General features: G+C 47.0%; 1 protein-coding gene and 1 long non-coding RNA gene across 2 annotated transcripts; one reads left to right on the top strand and one right to left on the bottom strand.

Annotated features, from left to right (window-relative positions):
- The first annotated feature begins 1,288 nt into the window (after window positions 1-1,288).
- Window positions 1,289-9,884, top strand: LOC116150970 (uncharacterized). Its single transcript, XR_004134800.2, has 3 exons — window positions 1,289-1,427; window positions 3,968-4,124; window positions 9,809-9,884. It is a non-coding gene; the product is annotated as an uncharacterized LOC116150970 (long non-coding RNA).
- Window positions 9,885-18,430: 8,546 nt separating this feature from the next.
- On the bottom strand, window positions 18,431-22,164 carry LOC116150967 (small integral membrane protein 10-like protein 2A). Its single transcript, XM_031446537.2, has 2 exons — window positions 21,397-22,164; window positions 18,431-19,798 (listed from the first exon to the last, which is right to left on the bottom strand). Exon 1 carries the CDS (start codon window positions 21,977-21,979, stop codon window positions 21,743-21,745), a length of 237 nt encoding a protein of 78 aa, XP_031302397.1. The 5' UTR covers window positions 21,980-22,164; the 3' UTR covers window positions 18,431-19,798; window positions 21,397-21,742.
- Between the last annotated feature and the right edge of the window lie 360 nt (window positions 22,165-22,524).

The raw sequence follows: 22,524 nt of genomic DNA on the forward strand, positions 1-22,524 counted from the left end.
GTTAGAAACCTGCCATCTACTTTGTTCTTGAATATTCACTTGGCTGTCCTGCTGCCATCATGGTATTTGGGTCACATGTGTAATGGATACTCTCTCCTCTTCAAATTGAGGAAAGTGAAAGCGAGGGTCCTGCCATCCACAATTAGGCTGGCAGAAGAAGAGGGCACCAACTCCCCTCTTCCCCCAGCTTTGGCCTGGCTGTTGGGACTGAGTATGTGGAAGAGACTATGTCAGCGCCCCCTGGAGGCTGCTGCACACCATGCACCCCAGTGGGAAAGGGTAGGATGTCTATGTGACTGTCCCCAGGCTTTTGACCATCTAGCCTACAGAACACCACTTCCCGCTAGCAGCACTTGTCTGACATTTGGTTTTGAACAAAGCTGGGACTTTGGAGCCCCTTCCCCGTGACTTGCCTGGTCTCCTGACTATGGGTAGACCACCGTCACAGGCCTAAGATTGGGAAGGACACTTTCTTTTTAAATTTTTAAAAATTTAAAAAAGAAATTTTATTGAAGTATAGTTGATTTACAATATTGTGTTAGTTTCTGGCATACAGCATAGTGATTCAGTTATACATATATATATTCTTTTTCATATGCTTTTTCATTATAGCTTATTACAAACTATTGAATATAGTTCCCTGTGCTATACAGTAGGTCCTTGTTGTTTATCTATTTTATATGTAGTATTTTGTATCTACTAATCCCAAACTCCTAATTTATCCCTCCTACCCCCTTACCCCTTTGGTAACTATAAGTTTGTTTTCTACGTCTCTGAGTCTGTCTCTGTTTTGTAAATAAGTTCATCTGTGTCATTTTTTTAAGATTCACATATGAGTGACATCATAGATTTGTCTTTCTCTGTCTGACTGACTTCACTCAGTGTGATAATCTCCAGGTCTGTCCATGTTGCTGTAAATGGCATTATTTCATCCTTTATATGGCTGAGTAGTATTCCATTATATAAATGTACCACAGCTTCTTTATCCAGTCATCTGTTGATGGACATTTATGTTGTTCCCATGTCTTGGCTATTGTAAATGGTGCTGCTGTAAACATTAGGGTGCATGTATCTTGTCGAATTAGAGTTTTGTCTAGATATATGCCCAGGAGTGGGATTGCTGGATCATAAGGTAACTGTATTTTTAGTTTTTTAAGGCATCACTATACTGTTTGGGAAGGACACTTTCTAGTCTGAGGGAGGGGAAGCTCTCATCAAAGAGGCTGCCTGGTTAAAGTGGAATGTGGATCACATGCAAGAAGTTCTACTTTCTCCTCAACAGATACCAGTTAGTCTGCAGAAAGTACTTGTGTCTTCCACTCCACCCGAAAACAGCACATTGCCCCCAGATCCCTCATGGACAAGTCAGTCAGTCTCGGTTGTATGCGTACCATGGGACTCTGCAGAAACTGTGTGTCCTGCACTGGGTAAGTTGCCAGGGAGAGCTTCCCATGAGGATGACAAAGAAGTAGAGTCATAGCAGTTCCTGAAAAAGTGGCCAGAGTGAGTCATTCTTTAGTAACCCTAGTCAGATTAGTGAATGACAATTAATACTGCAGAGGAAAGCTGGAGCCCTGATAGTGACAGTGCACCGCAGGAGAGATCACCCACAGTGAGCCTGGGACAGAGGACAGGGAAGACTGGGCAATGCTAACTGCTGTTTTAGTGCTCAAGTAGTCATGGTGAAGAGGTGACACCACTCTTTGGAACAGGATGTCTTCTTCTGTCAGTGTGGTCCCTCTCTCAACCAAAATTCTGATCCCAAACAAGTCAAACCTTCCTAAGATGTGGGTAGAGACCTATTTTCCCTCTTTGGGTGGTTGGGAGGAGCTAGCCATTCACAGTGCAATACTGGGAAAGCTGTCAGATAGTTAGGATTTGTCCCTGTGGCAGGAAACAGAAAAAACATGGGAAGTAGAAGGGCAAATACAAATGAAAAAGAAAAGGCTTAATTCATGTGTATTGGCTGATAGGATTTTAAACCCACCCATTCTGATCTAAGAGTGAAGTTGTTTTCATTGAGGAACTATGTCATCAAGTACTCAGTGGTTCAGATATTGACAAGCACTGCTGGGGGCTTATCCATAAGAACAGGTGGAGGAGCCACTATGGTGGAGGGGGCGGAACGTTTAAGCTTTAAATACCAAGAGGTGAAAACAGCACCTCCAGAATATTCCAGAGTGTTCTGGCAAGGCTACTCTTCGCTGACCTAATAGCTCTCTGAAGACCCTGGGTTTGGGGTGGGGGGTGGTATTAGCTCCTGCCTGGGCAAAGCGCCTCTGCCTGCAGTGCTGAAAACAGGGCAGCGGCCCCTTGAAGGAGCTCTCTTGGCCGCCAGCATGGCGTCTTCCTTCCCTAGCAACGTGCCCTGCCTGTCAGCGTGGCTCTTCCCTCCCTAGCAACGTGCCCTAGCAACGGGGGACTTTTGCTTAGCACATCAGCTCGTGGTTGGCTAAGTCCACTCTTTCTAGAACCCACTGTAGAAAGGTGCAGCTCAACTAAATTTGGACTGTATTCCTTTTATCTCTCCCTTGCCAGGAACCATAGTGTGATTAATCTAGTATTGGTTTGGAGTATGTTATTTCTTTATTGGTTTATTAAGAGACATTATCCTGTATGCTATTGGCTTGTGAAATTACTATAATTCCCACAGTGAATCTGTGTTAAATAAATTATTGGCAAAGACAGTCTCAGTCTTTGAGCATAATTTGCCAGAAACCAAACAAAACAATTCTCCTTGTTAAAAATAAGGGAAGCGACTTCTCCCCGCTTCTTGTTTTTCCTTCAAATTTCTTTCTCTGTCCTTTCAAATGTATGTAAGTTTTTGTAATGGCCAAAGAAACCTCTTGCCAGGCTCACAACTCAGGAATGTCCTCGGAAAGACCTGGCAGCCATCTCTTGAAATGTCATCATCCTGAAGGATAAAGCTCTATCTCCCACTTTCCTAGGAGAATGTGGACCTAACACCACGCCACTCCAAACTGCAAGACCTATGTAATGGAATGAGTTGTAAACTCCATTTAGCTTCATAAAAAGTAGCTCTGTTTCTGTCTCTGCAATCCCAGCAGTGGGTTGCCTCTGATGCTCATCACATTCTGTTTTAATGTTTATTCAATACAAAAATTATTGTTTTTCTTTACTACTTTTGAGGACAGGTTTTCTGGGTTGAGAGGAGATTGTTATATTTAATCACACAGGCTTACCTCAGAGATATCGTGGGTTCAGTTCTAGACCACCACAATAAAGTGAATATCGCAATAAAGCAAGTCACATGAAACTTTTGGGTTCCCAGTGCATGTAGAAGGTATGTTTACCAGCACAGACTAGAGCTTTTATTGAACCATTGGAACTCTCAAGGAATAATAACAGTTGGTATCAGTTTTATAGTTATTTTCATGTCTACATAGGTATTTTGATTGAAATGTGAAGAAGATAGGCATACCCTGCAACAGTCTCAAATAAGATCACATATATTTATATTAGGATTTATTTACTGAAGACCCACAAGTTGCTTTATAGTCACTGGGATTGAGTAACATCTTAAAGACATGCAGTGAAAGTGAACGCCATCGTACCACGGTGCCTAGCTATTTCAGAGTGTCTCTGTCAGTTCCTCATCTTACAGATTTATTCCAATACCAAGGTATAGCTGAACCAGCTGCCCAGCTTAACTCCTTTTAGTGCCCCTCTGCTAACATTCTTTTATTCTTTACATTTTTATTTATTTTTTTAAGCATGCACACTACCACTGAGCTATACCCACTGTCTGCCTTGCCCCTGCTAACATTCTTTTAACTGAGTGATTTGTATGTGTTTTAACTGTTCGATGTTTGCATTTTACCTCTTGAGAGTTCCATTTGTCCCTAGTGCTGCTTTTAAAGATGTCAGGACACGTGATCAGGCGTCCAGTTGAGTAGGTAAGCAATTGAGCTGGTTATGTATCTGTGCCTGTTTTGTCTTCTCCCAGGAAGAGCTGCTTTGGCATAGATGTTTACTTGGATTCAGATAAAGAACTGGGCAACAATCTTGGGAAGCTTTCTGAAGCCTATGAGAACCTGAAGGGATCTGGAGGAGAAACAGTAACAAAGACTGCCTTTATGTCTTTGAACGTGAAGCACATGAATGTATGTTCTGTAAAGACTAAAGTGATTGTCATACCAGGGCTTCCTGACCTCTGGGAGAGACTTTCAAAACAGCAGAAAGAAGCACAAAGTGAAGTGAATTTGCTTGGCTTGCTTTATCCGGTTTCCCATTTTCTTTCAGTTTAAACCTGAACATAACACCCTTCTCCAATATCTATCCAGCAGACTCCTGGTGAGGAAGCCCTGTATTAAATTTTGAGAATGTACCCAGTTTCCTTTTTTTTGGGGGGGGGGGCAGTGATTTACACCTGCTAAAAATTAACTTGTTTAATGCAAAACAAGACCTTGAAAGGTCAGTCATATTAAGGCTGGTTTGATTATTAACAGTAATCTTTTAAGTAGAAGCTTTTTTCCCTATATAAGATGTCATACTGCAGATTTAAAATGTAGACTACCAATAAAATGCATAAAGTGGTCATATTTGTGCTTAGAAAAGTCATGTTTACACCATACTGTGGTTTATTAAGTGTGTAATAGCATTATGTCTAAGAAAACAATGCTCACGCCTTAATTTAAAATACTTTCTTGTTTAAAAAATGCTAACCATTATCTGACCTTTCGGTGAGTCATAGTAGTAACATCAAAGGCTACTGATCACAGATCACCAGAACAAATAGAATAATAATGAAAAAAAAATCAAAACATCGTGAGAATTATCAAAATGCAACACAGAGACACTATGTGAGCAAATGCTATTGGAAAAATGGTGCTGATAGATTTGCTCAATACAGGGTTACCACAAACCTTCAATTTGTAAAAAATGCAATATTTGCAAAATGCAATAAAATGAGATCTGCCTGTATTTCCCCAACAGCAGTACCTGGAGTGACCAGGACCACAGGGAGTACGAGGTCATGTATGGATCCTGCAGGAGGCCAAGGGTTGAACCAGAAAGTCAGCCCACATACCTTAGGGCCCCGAGCTTGGAAACTGACCGAAGGTGACCAAGTCAGGAGCCAGGTCCGCGGTGCAGAGTCAGGCTGGGGGTGGAAGTGGGAAGCAAAGAATCCAAACATCGAAGAGGAATCTTGAGCCCATAAGGCCTCGGGCCCTGGAGCTGGTTGACTTTGGCATCCTGGGAGCACCTTGGGAGAGTAAGAAAAATCTGGGGAACACTTTCTTTGCCTCTAGCGTGGATTAATTCTGCCCCTAGATATTTGTGCAATGCTTTGTCAGATTTTGCTTTGCCCTGCACAAGAGGAATGCTCTCTCCTCTTTGTATGTGAGGGAGGAGTGCTGTCCTTCCTCCTCTCTGAAGGGCACATCGCACCACAGTGAGACAGTCTGCTCTCTCATGTATATGGTGCTGTGGCAGGATGGTTGGGGGGGGTGCCAGGGAGTCACTGTGTCTCCTTGCAATGGTCACCCTTCCTCTTCTGCACTGAGGAGAGGTCCCCTGGCTCTCTACCATCACGGCCTGAGCTCAGATAGCTCTGGGAGACACCCCTCTGACCACCGAGCTTATATACGCCCTTCTGCAAGGCTGGCCCAGCTCTCCCAGTTTATGATTTATCTGCTTTAGCTGGGCTTTCCAAAGAGGTCAAGGAAGAAACTATTTTTTGCTTTTCGGTCCTCTGATTGCTAGCCTGGCCTCATCTTCCCTCTCCCTAATGCCTCTCTTGCATCTTTTGTTTGCTAGTGCCTAAATCGCTAAACAGACGGGTTTTGGGTCAATTACTAAAGAACAGCTGTGGGCGCAGTGCTTCTCTTCCCACCACCCCCACCTGCTCATGGGAAGCCCTCTGCAGCCCAAGACTCTCACTCTCAGCATAGACAAGTGGCACTTACGCTGCTAAGATTGGCCTGCTTTTCCAATTGGGGACTGTGTGGGGATGCTGGGGCCACAGAATGGGGTGTTGGCCTGGTAGAGTGACCTTGGGTGAGTCTCTGTTAAACAAAGGTTTCTGATGTTGGGGTGAACACAGGCTACTTTCCAAGGGGATGTAACTGAGTAAGAGCAGACCATTTGCCACCATCTGAAGGACCATTTCCCCCCTCCCCCCAATACATCACAAAAGAAGATTGTCCTTTCCTTCTCTCTGCACTGAGTCTTACCTCTGAAATCCCCAGCTCCCCACTCCGGTTTCCTGCTCTCCCCAGATTGGCTCACTCCCCTCTGCTGATCTGGCCCCCACCCTCCTCTTCCTAGTCACCTCACACAAGCAGACCATCTCTTTTAGGGTTGCTCTGTTCCCCTGAGCCACATAGTCACAGCTTTTGAGTATTGCTCCCGTTTCCCCAGGGCACTGCCCCTGCTCTCTGAGAGGGTTCAGGTGTTATTGGAGAGCCTGACTGTCCTCCACCCCCACGGAGGCTTCTGCTCGCACACAGAGGGGTCCGCCCTCTTGTCTGAGGGAGGATGTTCCCACACCTGTAGTCTGTCCTTGGTGCTACTATTGTTCTCATGTAGGGGCTGGAATTTGTGTTAATGTTAAGGCACATGGTGCCTAGTCGCCCCTCTGTCCTCTAGTTTCTGGGACAGCCTGACCTGTCCTGAGTAATTGTCTTTGCATTGCCTTAAAGTGGGAAAGACAATTTGTGCATGTGCCCTTGCATTGCTGCAATGGTCCCCATTCCCCCCCATGGTGTTTCACTGGCTCCTAGCGGGGCTGCTCCCTGGTGTCCAAGGGGGTGTTGGCTCTGACTGACCACTGCCTTGCACTTGGATATTGGCACATTCCCTGGTGAAAGATGCCAATGTGTCCCTTGTCTCAGCCTCATTGCGGTAGTTTCCACTTTGGCACCCTAGTTGCTTGAATAGCCTCATTGCTACCTTGCAGTTGTTTTTCACATTCACTCCAGTGGATAATACTGTATCTGGATGGGGTACTGAAGATGGGCTGCCTGTGGACTGCAGTCTCTTCCATTTCACAGCTCCCTGCTCACCAAGTGTGGCAGACAGTGCTGGGGTGACCCCCATGGTCCCCAATTCTTGGTGTCCATGCTTTTGTGTCACCTCCTCCCCTTGAGTATGGGTGGGACTTTCTAACCAGCAGAATGTGGCAAAGGTGGTAAGATGCACATGATGACAATCTGTAAGATAGTGACATTCATCTTGTGCAAAGACTCTCACTCCCTTTCTGGCTTTGAAGAAGCGAGCTTCCATAGGGAGAGGGCCACGTGGCCAGGAGCTGAAGGTGAGCTCTGGCTGAGAAACTAGGTCCTCAGTTCAAAGGAACCGAATGCTGCCAATAGCCATGTGAGTGATGAAACAGCTCTTTTGCCAGGATAGCCTCAGGAGAGACCACAGCTTCAGCTGACACATGGGCTGGAGCCCTGCAGAGGATTCAGCTAAGCCAGGCTCCAACCACAGAATCTGGGAGATGGTAGATGTGTGTTGTTCTAACCTACAAATATTGTCTTAAAATTATTACCCATCAATAGATAAGCAGTACGCTAAGGATGTATAAATTCTGCTAGTAATGGCTTGTCCTTGGAAGCCTACTTTTTTCTTTTCCAACCTACATTTTTCTTTCCCAAATGGACTGGTATCTCCTCTGTAGCAGCCTTAGTTGTTGTCATGATCTAAATGTTTGTGTCCCCCTCTCGAATTCATATGTTGAAATCCTAATCCCCAAAGATGATAGTATTGGAAAGTGGGGTCTTTGGAAGGTGCTTAAGTCATGAGGATGTAGCCCTTATGAACAGCATTAGCACCTTATAAAAGAGCTATCTCCCATCCCTTTCACCAGGTGATGGCACAAAAAGAAGGTACCAGCTATGAGCCAAGAAAAGGATCCCCACCCAACCATGCTGCCACCCTGATCTTAGACTTCCAGTCTCCAGAGCTGTGAGGAATCAGATAAACAACAATTTCTGTTGTTTATAAGATTCCCAGTCTGTGGTATTTTGTTACAGCAGCCTGAATGCACTGAGGCAGTTAACTTTGCCTATGATGCTTTGCTTCTAGTTTCTGCTAGGAGCAGGCTGATCACTGCTTTCTGCGGGTATTTAAACAGTTACTGACAATTTTTGCCCCACCTCCATGTTTGACTTCTCACTGCAGGAAATGTCTGCTTTATCCATCATGGTCTTGCAACCTTGGGATAATGTGTTACTGGCTTTGGGCACCACTGTGCTCAGCGCTCTGAGAGGATGTCCTAGGTCATTTTCCTCATGCTACAGACAGCTCTATTCACTCTGGTCCTGACCACTGCTCTATTAAGAGCTAATCTTTTCTCAGACATTCACCATTTAAAAATAGCTTTATTGAGATATAATTTATGTACAATAAACAGCACATATTTAAAGTCAACTTTGACATAGGTATACACAATGAGTCAAGATAGACATCCCCGTTACCACTAAAAGTTTCCCCTGGCTCCTTTGTAATCAGTCCATCCCTCCTTCCATTTCCATCACCAGGCAACCAGTTATTTACATTCTGTCACCACAGAATAATTTGAGATTTTCTAGAATTTTATATAAATGGAATCTTAAAGTACATGCTTCTTTTTACCAGTATTCTTCCATTCCACCTAATGAATTTGAGGTTTGTGTAACTTGTTGCATTTATCAATAGTTCTTTCCTTTATATTGCTGAATAGTATTCCATTGTCTGGATATATGACAATTTGTTCATCCATTTACCTGGACATGGACATTTATGTGGTTTCCAATTTTTGCCTATCACAAAGAAACCTGCTTTGAATATTCATGTACAAGTCTTTGTGTGTGCATGTGTTATCTTCCCTCTTTAATAAACATCTAAGAGTAGAATTACTGGGTAATTTGGGACATGTATGGTTGGCTTTTTAAGCAATTGACAAACTGGTTTCCATGGTGGTTATAACATTTCACATTCCCTACAGCAGGATATGAGCGTTCTAACTGCTCCACATCCTCCCCAACACTTGGTATGGTGAGTTTTTAAAAATTTTGGCTTTTTTATTGGTGTGTAGTGAGTGGTATCTCATTGTGGCTTGATTTTTTCATTTCCCTAATGACTGCTAATGGTTGAGCATATTTTCAAGCCGTCATTTATCATCCATATAATTTCTTTGGTCAAATGTCTTTTCAAATTGGTAGCACTTTTTATTGGATTGTCTTATTATTGCATTGTAATCATTTTTTAAAATATATATATTCTAGATACAAGTCTTTCATCCAATATGTGTTTTGCAAATGTTTTTATCCAATCTGTGGCTTGTCTTTTCATTTTCATAACTGTGTCCTTTAAAGAGCAAAATATATTAATTTTGATGAGGTCTACTTTATCAATTTTTCTTTTATATTTTGTGTGCGGGGGTCCTATTTAAAAAATGTGTTTCTAATCCTAGATCAATAAGATTTTCTCCAGTGTTTACTTCCAGAAGGTTATGGCTTTGTCTTTTACATTTATGCCTATGATTTTGAGTCACTTTTTGTATATGATGTGAGGTAAGGGTCATTTTGTTTTTGAAGATATGCTTATCCAATATTTCCAGTACTATTTGTTGAAAATATTATCCTTTCTCCATTGGATCGCCTTCACACTTCTGTCGAAAGTTAATTGTCCATATAGTTGTGAGTATATTGTGTACTCCCTGTTCTCTTCCATTGATCTCTAAATCTATCTTTATGCCAATATCACACTGCCTGGATAATTGTTGTTCTATACTAAATCTTGAAACTAGGCAGTGTAGATAAGTCCTGTAACTTTGTTCTTTTTCAAAATTGTTTTGAAGCCTTTTGCATTTGCAAACAAAAGAAGAGCAAAGAGCATTTCACTCATCATCCAAGTCTACAAAGATTAGCCCGCTGCAGCCGCTGACCGACAGTGTACTCAGTGCTTCAGATGAAGAGATTAAGGTAATAACCGGATGAAGCACTCTGTGCTTCAGACAGAGGAAATTAAAGATGGTAACGAGATGCTCTGTGCTTTGGACAAACAGGCCCTTAGACAGTTAAGATGCATTTCAGGAAGAATTTTAATGAACTCCACTTCTTGCATCTTCCCATACATAGAAAATACTGTATTCATTAACTTGAGATAGCTGGTTTTTTTGTGACTAGCAGTAATCTTTTACTAAAGTGTTTGCTGATTGCTTGTATTCCCTCACACACAAAAAAATCAGATATAAACTAGCCTCCCACTCTACCTCTTTGGAGCAGTTCCTCAGAACTATCTGAGAGGCTGTCTTCTGGGGGCTATAGTCCTCAGTAAGACCCTGAATAAAACTTAACTCATAATTCTCACGTTGTGCATTTTTCTTTCAGTGGACACATCTCTATAGAAATGTTGGAATCACCTTGTCAATTTCTTTAAGAAGTCCTGCTGTGAATTTATTGAAAATGCATCGAATCTATAGATCAGTTTAGTAGAGTTGACATCTAACAGTATTGAGTTTTCAAATTTGTGAATATGGTACATCTTTACACGTACTTATGTATGTATTCTTTCATTTCTTTTGTAATTTTCAGTGTACATATCTTGCATATCTTTTGTCAAATTTATCTCTAACTACTTAGTATTTTTGCATGCTGTAATTAAATACTGCATCTTTTTTCATGTTATTATACATTGTCTTTTATTTATTTATTTATTCTAATTTTATTGAGCTATAATTGACATAACAGCACTGTATAAACTTAAGGTGTGTAGCATAATGATTTGATTTACATACATCGTGAAGTGATTATCACAATAAGTTTAGTGAACATCCACATTTCATTTTGATACAAAATTGAAGAAATAGAAAAATATGTTTCTTTTGATGAGAACTCTTAGGATCTCTTAACAACTTTCATATATATCATACAGCAATGTTAATTGTATTTATCATGTTGTACATTATATTCCTAGAATTTATTTATCTTATAACTGGAAGTCTATACATTTTGACTGCCTTTATTGTATTTCCCCTTCCCCCACTCCCCCACCTCTGGTGGGTACATGATCCTTTTTAAAAATGATTCAATTTCTGGAAATTAATTACTAGTGTATAGTAATGCAATTGGTATTTTTATTGACCTTGTGTCTTTTGATGTTGCTATAATCACATTAATTTTATAAGCTTTTTTAAAAAAAATATTTTTAGGATTTTCTACAAAGATGATAAACTCTTCAGCAAATAAAATTTTATGTCTTCTTTTTCAATAGCTATTCCTTAGAAAAACATCTTATTGCACTGTTGCATGTTTACTTTTCAAAGAAAATGCAGAACTTTTGTACAGAGTGGATGTATAATTTTAATTTTACATTCCCATTAGCAACAGATGAGAGATCCAGTTTCTACACATCCTCCCTCATTATGTGATGCCTTCACTATTTTTAACTTTGGCCATTATGATAGTGTAAATTCATCTTTTAGTGTAGATTTCTAATCATCTCTGCACCATTTGTTTAAAAGACCATCATTTCCCCAGTGAATTATCTTGGTACTTTTGTCAATATCAACTGATCATTCTAATATACAACATATATAAAGACTCATAACCTAACAACAAAAAGGCAACCCAATTTAAAAAATGAGCAAAGGCCATGAGTAGACATTTCTACAAAGATACACAAATGGCCAACAAGCTAATGAAGAAATGCTCAACATCATTAGCCCTAGGGAAATGCAAATAAAAATTACAATGTGATACTACTTCACACCCACAAGGATAGCCATAATTTTTTAAAAAAAGGGAAAATAACAAGTGTTGGAGAGGATGTGGAAAAATTTGAACCATAAACATTACTGGTGGGAATGTAAAATGGTATAACCTCTATCTAAAACAATTTGGTGGTTCCTCAATAAAGTACACATAAAATTACCATGTGATCCAGTAATTCCACTCCTAGACATAGACACTCCAAATTGAAATCAGATGTTTAAACAAAACTTACACAGGAATGTTGATAGTAGCAATATTCACAATAGTCAAAAGGTGGAAACAATACAAATGTCCATGAGTATATGAACGGATAAACAAATGTGGTACCCATACAGCAGAGTATTAAGCCATAAAAAGGAACAAAGTACTAGTACATGCAACAATGTGGAAGAACCTCCAAAACATTTTGCCAAGTTTAAGAAACCAGACATAAAGGATCACACATCATATGATCCCATTGTTATAAAATATCCAGAATAGGCATTTATATAGAGATGGAAAGCGCATGTGTGGGTGTCAAGGGCTGGAGTAGGGAGGAATGGGGAGGACCACATAATGAGTGTGGCGTTTCCTTCTGGGGTGATGAAAATGTTCTGGAACTAGATGGTGGTGATGGTTGCACAACATTGTGAATGTATTACCAATGAATTATATATTTTAACATGATAAATTTTATGTTATATGTATTTTACCACAATAAAAATCAATTGATCATAAATGTAAGGATTTACTCATAGTCTCTGAATCTATTCCATTGATCTATGCACTTACCTTTGCACCAATACCATACTGTCTTAATTATTGTGGCTTTGTAAGTTTTGAAAAAGGTATGGTAAGTACTACAACTTTTTCTTTTCCAAAATATTTTGACTATTTAAGGTAATACACATTTCCACCTATATTTTAAGATCAGTTTTTCAATTTTTACAGGAAAGTCAGCTGAGATTTTGATAGGTTTTGTGTTCATTCTACAGATAAATTTGGGGACGATTGCCATCTTGACAATATTGAGTCTTCCAGTGTGAGAAATATATGTATTTATTTAGTGTTTCTTTAAATATTCCCAGAAATGTTTTGTAATTTTTTTATGCAGGTCTCATACATATTTTGCCAGATTTATTCTTAAGTGTTTTATTCTTTTAAAGGATATTTTGAATCAAATAATTTTCTTAATTTTATTTTTGGAATCTTTGTTCTTAGTATATAGAAATACAATTGATACTTTAAAGTTGATCTGTCCTGTGGCCTTGCTAAATTTGTTTTTGGGTCTAGTAGCTTGTGTGTGTGTGTGTGTGTGCGCGCATTTCTTGAGATTGTCTCCATGTAGGCTCATCTGTGAATAAAGAGGGTTTAGTTTATTCCCTTCTGATCAGGATGGTTTTATGTTGGAAGGGCGGGAGGCTTATTCCACCAGCTGGAACCTCTAGTCCAATGTTGATTACAGATGGACATCCTGCATTATCCCCAATATTAGGGAAAATGTTCATTCTTTCAAAATTAAGTATTATGCACACTGAGTTTTTGAGGACACTATTTCTCGGTTGAATAAGCTTCTATCTATTCCAAATTTGTTAAAAGTTTCTTTGATCATGAATGGGCATTGGACTTTGTCAAATCCATTTTTTAAATCTATTGTAATGATCAAGTTTTATTTCTTTGTTCTATTAATACAAATTATAAGATTAAGTAGTTTTCAGATGTTAAACCAAGTTTGCACTCCTCGGATAAATGCCACTTGGTCACAGTATGTATCTCTAGGGTGTCTGGACAAAAGCTGGTCTCCCTACTTTCCATTCAGAGGATGTGATCCATGAGGCAGAAAAAGAGAATCGTAGTGATAGGGGTTGTGAAGCCTCCAGCTTCTTCTAGGGTTGCAGCCCTGATCAAAAAGCCACACCTTCCATGCCAGGCTGCCATCCTCTGGGGGTTCCCACAGAGGAGCCCCTCAACCCCCTGAAGCTTACATAGGGCAGAGATCCCAGCCCATTTCCCTGTGGCCACCATATTGGCACCCTCACCAATAATAGGAGGAGCCAGGACGTCCCGGCCCACCTCCTCTCAGTGGCCACAGGAGCCCACCCACTGCACACCCATTGGCTGGACAGCAGTGGGGCAGGCTTTGCACTTGGAGCACACAGGGACTTGAGGATGGGCCTGTGTCACCTCCTAAGGTGGCAGCAAGGTCTCTTGGAGGCACAGAGGCTGAGGAACTACAGTAGGAAGACCAGGCCCTGAGAGGTTGCTGTGACCAGAGGGCATCGGTGAGGCAGCGGCTGAGACAGCAGCAGCCAGCCTTGTACTTCCTCTCTTGTGGCAGGTACCCAGGCTACAGTGACCACGCTCAGGCCTCTGACCAGGGTGGTGGCCATCTTCTAGAGGAGGGTGAACCCCACGGAGGGGGAAGTATCTCAGCAACCAGAGCACCCTCCAGGTACCTTCTTGGTCACCTTGTCCCCCACACAGGACCCTCCCCAGGGGCACTCCCCCACCCCTGCTCCAGGCAGTGGAGGCAGCAACATCTTGTGTGCATGGGGGGAGGTCCCCGAGTCACTGAGAGTGGGGCCTGCACCCACCCAAGCCCCAAACTCTCCATTTGTCCCAAGTGGGGAAAGTGGTAGCAGAGAATTTTCATGGCAGCTGGGGCATATTTCCTTTCCATATTTCCTGCCCTAATTTGAGGGTGAATCTGATTTTGTTTCACAAACCTGCATGTATTTGAAGCCAAGTGAATGAATCCTATATCTGTCCCCAGTAGGAGGGCACGGGCCACGTTTAACTTGCTCACCTTTGTATCCTGAAAACCTGCTCCAGAGTCTGGCATTGAGTGAATGACTCAGGGGACACTGAGAAGGCATCATTTTGTTGGTGGGAATCCCTTAAACTGAGGTTTGCTCAGGAGAATGGCGTCCCTGCTCTGACTGCATTCACTCAATCGTGTGCTGAGTACTAGTCTGTGCCCGTGGTGGGGAGTGGGGAGTGAGCACTGACTTCACCCCAGGCCACAGGCAGGCTGGCCTCAGCACTGGGAAGACTCCTATGCCCCTGGGACTAGATTCTAAAAGTAGAACCACCATATGATCCAGCAGTCCCACAACTTAGTGTATATTTAAATGAAATGAAATCAGGATATCGAAAAGATATCTGCACTCCCATGTTTATTGCAGCATTATTCACAAGAGCCAAGACATGGAAGCAACCTTATACCACTGGTACCCATCACTGGATGAATGGACAAAGACACACACACGCACATGCACATGCACACAGACACACACAGAGGAATATTATTCAGCCATGAAAGAGAAGGAAACCCTTCCACTTGTGACAACATGGATGGACCTTGAGGGTGTTACGCTAAGTGAGATAAGAAAAACAGAGAAAGGCAAATACAGTGTGATCTCACATTATGTGGAACCTAAAAAAGCCAAACTCATAAAAACAGACAGTAGAATGACAGTTAGCAGGGGCTGGGAGGTGGAGGAACTGGGGAGAGGTTATTGAAGGATATCAACTTGCAACCGGTAGACAAATAGGTTCCGGAGAGGCGTAATGCAGAGCACAGTGATGATAATCAACAATACTGCATTATAAACTTCCAAGCTGCTATGAGACTAGATCTTAATTGTTCTCACCACAAAAAGGAAATGATAATTATGCAATATGACAGAGGTGTTAGCTAACACTATGGTGGTAATCAAAGTGCAATACATAAATATATAAAACCAAGATATGTACACCTTAAACGTATACAATTTATATGTTAATTATACCTCAATATAAAATTATCCCCTGCAGTTGAAAAGAGAAGTACAAATAGCCAATGGACACATGGAACATTTTAATCTTGACGTGCATGCAAAATAAAATATCAAAATAAACTATTTGGCTTATCCAACTGAGAGATTTAAAACCTGTCATGAGATTCACTCTGGTAAAGGGGAGCAGCAAAAGAAAAGGAGCCAGGCCTGTCTTTCCCCAGGACACCTGGAGACTGGATTTAACTCTAGCCGTGAACTGGGGATGACGGGGAAGGAAGGGTTTTAGGGAGATGTTGGTTTAAATGAAAGATTATACTAATCTTGAGGGGAGAGACATGCACCCACCCTGAGGCAACGAAAAGCAGGAACAAATTTTAAAACATGTGTTGTGACCCAAAGTTGACACCCTTTTCTGAAAACACTCTCATCCTTGAGTGGAGTGAGTAGAGGATTTGGCACCAGCGTTCTGGAGGGCGTCAGACCCCTAAGGCCTGCACACACTTGGGTCCACCTGCAGGAGTACAGGGTAAGAAACTGATCGTGACTGCACCACAGCGTTTATCCATAATGACATCGGTCCCGCATCTTTGATAAAAACAAACAAACAAACAAACAAATTAAGGCAACAAAAGCAAACAGAACCCAACAACAGCCCGAAACTCACCCCTTGAAGAAACAACAACAAAGGAAAACAACCAAAAGACACTGCGAAGTACATGATGAAACCTTCCTAAGAGCGATACCGTGCGGCTTTGGAAGCAGAAACTGACTTAACCACACAGTAAGCTAAGCAGGAAGAATTCAGGCCAGAGAGTGAAAAAAGTCATCTGCTCCTCTTTTCCCACATGTAAAAGACACACAAAAGTGAAAGCTCACCCAAGCTCAGCGGTGCCCCTTGGGGTGGGTGGGCGGGGCTCATCGCGGCTTCTGTTTCTCGGGCTCTGATGCTATTGGCCCCAGCGCTCCTGGAACCGCCCTCCCGGCCGCTCTTCCGCCCTCCCCGCCAGGACTCCGCTGCCTGGAGCGCAGTCAGCCTGCAGCGGTGGGAGGTGATGGGTGGGGCCACCACGTTGAGGGCCCCCAGCTCTGCCTCCAAGCCCTCGGGTTCCTACCTGTCCCTGGCCCCTGCTCAGAAAGCCCAGGGTCATCTTCAGCCTCCGCCCTTCCATCACCCCTCCAGCCCCATTCCCCGCGTGGCAGGGGGCACAGGGGCCTCAGGAAAAGAGCTTCTGCTGGGGGTTCTAGTTCACACTGGGCTCCAAGCCTCAGTGTCTCCGAAAAATGGGGATAATGGTAGTGTTAGTTTGCAAACTGGCCCTTACACGGAGGGCAAGGGGAGACAACTCCAGACTGGGAGGCGGACCAGGTTAATAAGCAGGGAACTTACAGACAAGGCTTGTCTTGGGCGCACGAGACAAGTAGATCTCCTCACCCACCTGCCAGAGTCTCAAAAGTCTGCACAGAGACCTTCCCGGGATTCAGCCACATATTCAGGCCAGATCCTCTCTCATTCTCTCAAGGCTGCGTCTTTGAAACAGCTCCAGCTGTGGGAACAGTGGGTGGACCGTGTATCCCAAGAACAGGAGAGGGTGAGGACCCTCTGACTGCCCGGGGCCAGCTCGCGGGACAGCCTGTGGTGACATCCTCTCGGTGACCTCCTCCAACAGGTGGCCGTAGGTGGGGATTATGAAGTTAGGGAAGCAAAGCACCCAGCAGGTGCCACAGCTCCTAAGGCTTCATCACCTGTCACTTCCCTTCACATGGTTTCCTTTCCTCATGGTGACAGTGCTGCTCCAGCTGCGACCTGAGACACGTGTGGAATAAACATCATCACTGAAGGCCCACACCACCCTGAAGGCTCCTTCCCGAGAATGCACCAGTGCCCGTGGCTGGCCTGGCGCCCCACCATGGTCAGCGGAGGAGCTGGGTTCAGGGCGCAGGTCTTTGGTCTCCCAGGCGCTGTTCTGGACCAGAGCGTGATGAGCCAGCCTGCCTTCCTCCCTAGTGAGGACGGGGTCCTCTCTCATCAGTGTCTCACCCTTAGGCGCTGGTTCATCCTTTCCCATCTGCTTGTTCCAGGCTACTGGTCCCTGAAGTGTGTATGGGACCAGCAGGGACTATACAGAACCATCTGGACAATGGAGGTGGGAACTCAGGGCACTGGCTGGGACTGGGGTCCACCCCTCCTTCCTGTGGTGACAGATGTTGGAAGGGGCCCTCTTGTCAATGTGTTTTGACCCCTGGGGAGCTCTTGGTGACAGGTGAGGAGTGCCCCAGGGCCCTTTACCCTAGGCTGTACCCCAGGGTGACACCATACCCCATGTCCTCAGGATGCCTCCTCTGTGTCCTCCCTGCCATCCTTCTTCTGCTGCGGGGGCTGCATTCCCGTGCCGGCCCAGCTCCCCCCTGCACCCTCTCGGAGCCCTGGCCCGGCATCTGACTGGATAGCCTGGGCCTAAGGTCAGGGAAGTGAAGGCTCATCTTCTCCAAAACTCAGCACCACCCGGTTGGCAGGGAGGGATGGGGACCTTGTCACCTGCTCCTGCAGACAGGCTTCTGGGTGACACAAAATGATCTGCAGACAGTCCATTCCACGTCACCTCCCCCAGCCCACCTCGGGGTTCAATTGAATTAAGCGCTCTCTAACATCAGGCTCTAAAATGAAGGAAAGACTTAGGTGTTAGTTGATTCAAATAAAGGCTGTGACTGGAACAAACTGGGACAACCTGCCACCTCTTGGGCCAGGCCTGTGCTGCCGACTTCTCCTGATGGGGGCAGAGGTCCAGGTCAAGCCCAGTCTCAGAGCCTCCTCTGACCAGGCCCCAGTCCCCTGTCACAGCCCCGCCCCCTCACAGCCCTCAGGGGGCTCCCCTCCCCCAGCTCCTGGCCACCAGGGTGGGCCGCTCTCCCCACTGGCCCCTCTCTCCTCCAAGGCTGCGCCAAACCGGAAACAGGAGGCCTCCAGTGTTTATTTTATTGTATTGAACTCAAAGGACTCTTTTCTTAACTTAGACAGACAACAAGATTTGACAACACCTGAAACAAGAACATTTCTCTGCCCTGACTGTGCTGACCGGTGCACAGTTAATCACAGAAAAGTGAATGTCATCTTATTCAAGTCAGTGTCTCTGATTTTGTAGAAGCTTCACTGCCTAAAAAACAGACTACAAATAAATAAAGTGCATGGAGGGCCCATCAAGCAGCAAGGGCCCAGTGGGGGCACAAGGAAGAGGCGGGAAAGCAGAAGCAGCTAATGACTCAAGGCCAAACGGTAAGCAAAGCAGGGACAGGAACTCTCACCTTCCTGGGACAGTCCCTTGGAGCCCAGACAGCCCCAGCCAGGGCCCCCGTGGACCTCCCCTGCCCCTCCCACGGGGTGTGGCCGCTCTGCAGGGGCAGGGGCTCCGAGGCCAGGGGCCCCTGAGGCTCCAGCATGCTTTCTCTCTGTTGAGAAGTGGCCTCCTGGGCCCCAGGCAGCTCCGCAGGGAGGACAGGGCACCCAGCGCAGCTCACCCTGCTCAATGGCTCCATTCCTGCGGCAATGCCCAGCCACTAGTGTGTGCGTGGGCACACTCACACTCTCACCCACTCTCTCACACACGGTCAGTGAAGAGCCTCTCCCATGCCATTCTTAGCCTCCTCCTCCCTGCCTGGCTGGCCCAGGAAGAGGCTGGAGCTGGGGATCGAGTCTCCCAGAGGGTGAGACCTGGGCTTAAAAGGGGCACATCTGTGTATCATTCCCAAGGTTTCTCATCCCCTGCCCCTCTCCTCCCACGTAGCCCCATGTCAGTCTCTCAGAGGCTGTCCGTGGAGATCCATGGATGGAGTCAGCTGGCTAGTGAGCTCCCAGAAGTGGTCATGGGGGGACAGGGTTGGGGTGGAGGAGGGGACACCAGGACCAGGGGCTCCCAGGCCACTTGGCACAAGGAAGGAAGCCATCAGGCCCCATCTGTGGAATCCGCAGGGGCCACGTGGTGGTCTCCAACCAGCCTCAGGCCCCAGGGAGGGGCAGGCAGAGATCTTCACCCAGGACCTGTGCTCCAGCTGGGCAGCTGAGGAGGGCAGATGGTGGGAGGATCGGCCACTCTTTCCCCAGGGCCCACCAGGCTGCCGTGATTCTCAGTCCCAGGAACACTAGGTACGTGGACCAGGAGCAAGCAGTTGCCAGAGCAGTTGTGGGACTGGGTAGGCATGAGTGAGCGTCTCTCCTGGCTCCCCTCTGCCCTGCTCCTAGTCCGCAGTCAGTCGCGCAGCCACGACCAATCCAAGCCCATCCAGAGGAGACTCTCTTGTGTGATCCTCAGCATGGGGGCTGCCCTGGGGATAGAAAGATGGGGTCACGCTTGGGTCTCAGCCCATCCCACCCAGGTTACCCTTCCTCTCCTAGTGACACCATGATCCCAGGAGCCACCCAACAGCCCCTCCCTCCCCACCCCACCACCCAAACTGAGAGGCCTGTGCCCCTCCTCACTGAGGAGCCCTTGGTCAAGCTTGGGGTGGGGTGTGGTGGGGAGGCCAGACTCTGTGGGCGAGGACCCCAGCACCCGAAGGGGTCCTGGGACTCATCTCTCCCATGCCCACCTCAGCTCAGACTGTCCCCTGGCCTTCCCGGTGGCCTCCCGTACACCCTAATGAAAGCTAGTTCGCCACATTCTCTTCTGTGGGCCCTGCTCTCTCTGGGTCCCCTGGGATCCTTGCTCCCCGCCCCAACCCCACTTCCAGAAGACTGGTGTGTGTGTGGGGGTGCAGGCCTAGAGGCAGATGCAGCTCCCCCACTTCTTACATGTGTCACAAAGGCAGAGCTCTTCCCTCCCAGAGCCGTTTCCCCAGTCAGTACGTGGGGAGAACAGAACTCCCCAGAGTGTGTGTCACTAAGTCCCTCCTTCCTTCCCCATGCCAGGACTGGACCACTGGGCCACCCCACTTGGGGTCTCTGCCTGGAAGGCCTTTCCTCTTCTCCTGGGTCAGTCCCTTCTCTAGGCTGCTACCCAGGCAGCTCTAGGACCAGGGGTGCCCAGGGCAGGGATCTGACTCTCTTGACAAGACCAGAGAAGGGGTGGGTCACCTCCTACAAACACCAGTTCCTGAAAGAAAGAGATGGGGATTTGAGAGTTGCCTCCTCACCCAAAGAGGTCCCTGTCTCTCCAAGCGTCACCTCCTCTGCAAGCCCCTTCTCCACCTGCTCTCCCTCCGCAGACTGAGAGCTGCCCTCCACTCAGGGAGATCCCCATTTTCCCAAATCCTTGGGACAAGGGAGCTGCTGGAGGCTGTCAGGGCTGGAGGACCACTTCTGTGGCACCCGGAGGGCACCGGCAGGAGCTGGAGGGAGCGTGGCTGAGATGGCAGAAGAGCAAGACGTGGGAGGAACAGGGAGGAGCGTGTCTTTCCCACTCTTCCTTGTCCCTAGATGCAGAGCTTTGGAGGAAGCCCTCGGAGAGCGGGGAGGGGAGCAACAGGAACAGCAGAAGCAGAGACCCAGCAGGAGGCGGTTTTGAGAAGGGCTGAGGAGACAGACCTGGGGTTTGGCCCAGAACACAACCATCCTTCCAGGCTGCCTCCCAGGGGTGGAGGGGAAGGGTGGCAGCATCATTTCTACTCTAGGGCCTTCCCCGGACCTAGTGTTCAAGTGACACCACTGGGGCCATGGGCAGGTGGGGACGCCAGGGCCTCCGCAGGTGAACTGCTGACCCTCCGAGATGCGGAGGCCGCCGCCCCTCACCCCATCTTGGAAACCGGACAAGTGAGTCCAGAGACCTGCAGCTGCCCTGCCTCTCCAGCTCTCGGCTTGGAAGCTTTCTGGGTTGGCTTCCTCAGGTCCCTTCCACATCTCCCCCAAACCACCAAGGGGCCTGGACGTCTAGATGTCATGGCAACCGCCTCCCTCCAGCCTGCAAATCCAACCTTTGGCCTCCTACCTTTTCGGTCAGGGCCAGTCATTCACGTTCCTGCAGCAGAATTTCTTCCTTCTGCTCCCCGCCTTCGGCCAAGGTGAGGCAACAGGTCGGCTGCACTCAAATAATTTTCTGGAGCTCGACGGAACGGTCCCGTTCTTGCCAGTTTCTGTGCAGTCTGTCACCGGCCGCGACGTGGGTGGCCGGAGCCGTGGCTCGGGGCTCGGTGGCCCTGTCCTCCGCTGAGGTCTAGGGCCCGGTAATCCAGGCCACCCCTCCTCGTTCCCCTGCCGCGTCCCGCCGGCCCCGGACCCCGTGGTCCTTCATGCCGGCGTCTCTCTCGTCGCGGCCCGGAGGTGGCCGCGGGCGCTCACTCGATCCGCACCTGCAGGCGGACGTTGAGCATCACGGAGGCCACGACGTAGAAGTAGGGGAAGTTCATGCGCAGCCGCCAGGCCAAATCGAAGAAGGTGAGCAGCGTGCGCGTGAGCCCCTTGCAGAAGGCGCCGTACGAGCCGCGGGCTGCAGCTGAGCGCGACAGCCGCACCGCCAGCCCGGACAGGGCCGCCGCCGCTGCAGCCGCAGACAGGGCCGCCGACGCCGCCATGGGCCCGGGCCCGCGCAAGCTCCGCCGACCGATCGGTGGGAGAGCGGCCGGGCAGGTGGACCCCGGGCCTGGAACGCCCGCCAGCCGCCCTCTTGCCCCGCCCTCGGTCTCTCCTCCCGGGCTGGGCTCTGGTTGTAGCCGCAGCCACAGCCACTGCCCCGCCTCAGCCCGCGGACAGCTCCGCCCTCTCGCCGGCTCCCATAGTGGCGGCCTATGGCGTAGCCCCGCCCCTAACTTGGCCACGCCTCTTGCCGGGCGCAAGAGAGTTGCTGCTGTCGACTCAGCCCCGCGACACGCCCCGCCGGTAAGCCCCGCCTCCTCCAAGACTCCTGAAAAGAAAGCCAGAGAGCTTGTGCGCATTGGAAGGCGCTGCTCCCCAGAAACCGCTTTTGTGCAATGCCCTTGAGATGTGAAGTGGAAGGCGGGAGGGTCTGGGCCTCGATGTCGATCCTGTACAGAAGGCCCACCCGGAACGTTCTGCCCATTCACACCATCCCTTTTCCCTCACTGTTTCCACAGAAAACCGGGACAGCAACCCGTTGTAC

Source organism: Camelus dromedarius, chromosome X, assembly GCF_036321535.1.
Source record: "Camelus dromedarius isolate mCamDro1 chromosome X, mCamDro1.pat, whole genome shotgun sequence".
Lineage (NCBI taxonomy): Eukaryota > Metazoa > Chordata > Mammalia > Artiodactyla > Camelidae > Camelus > Camelus dromedarius.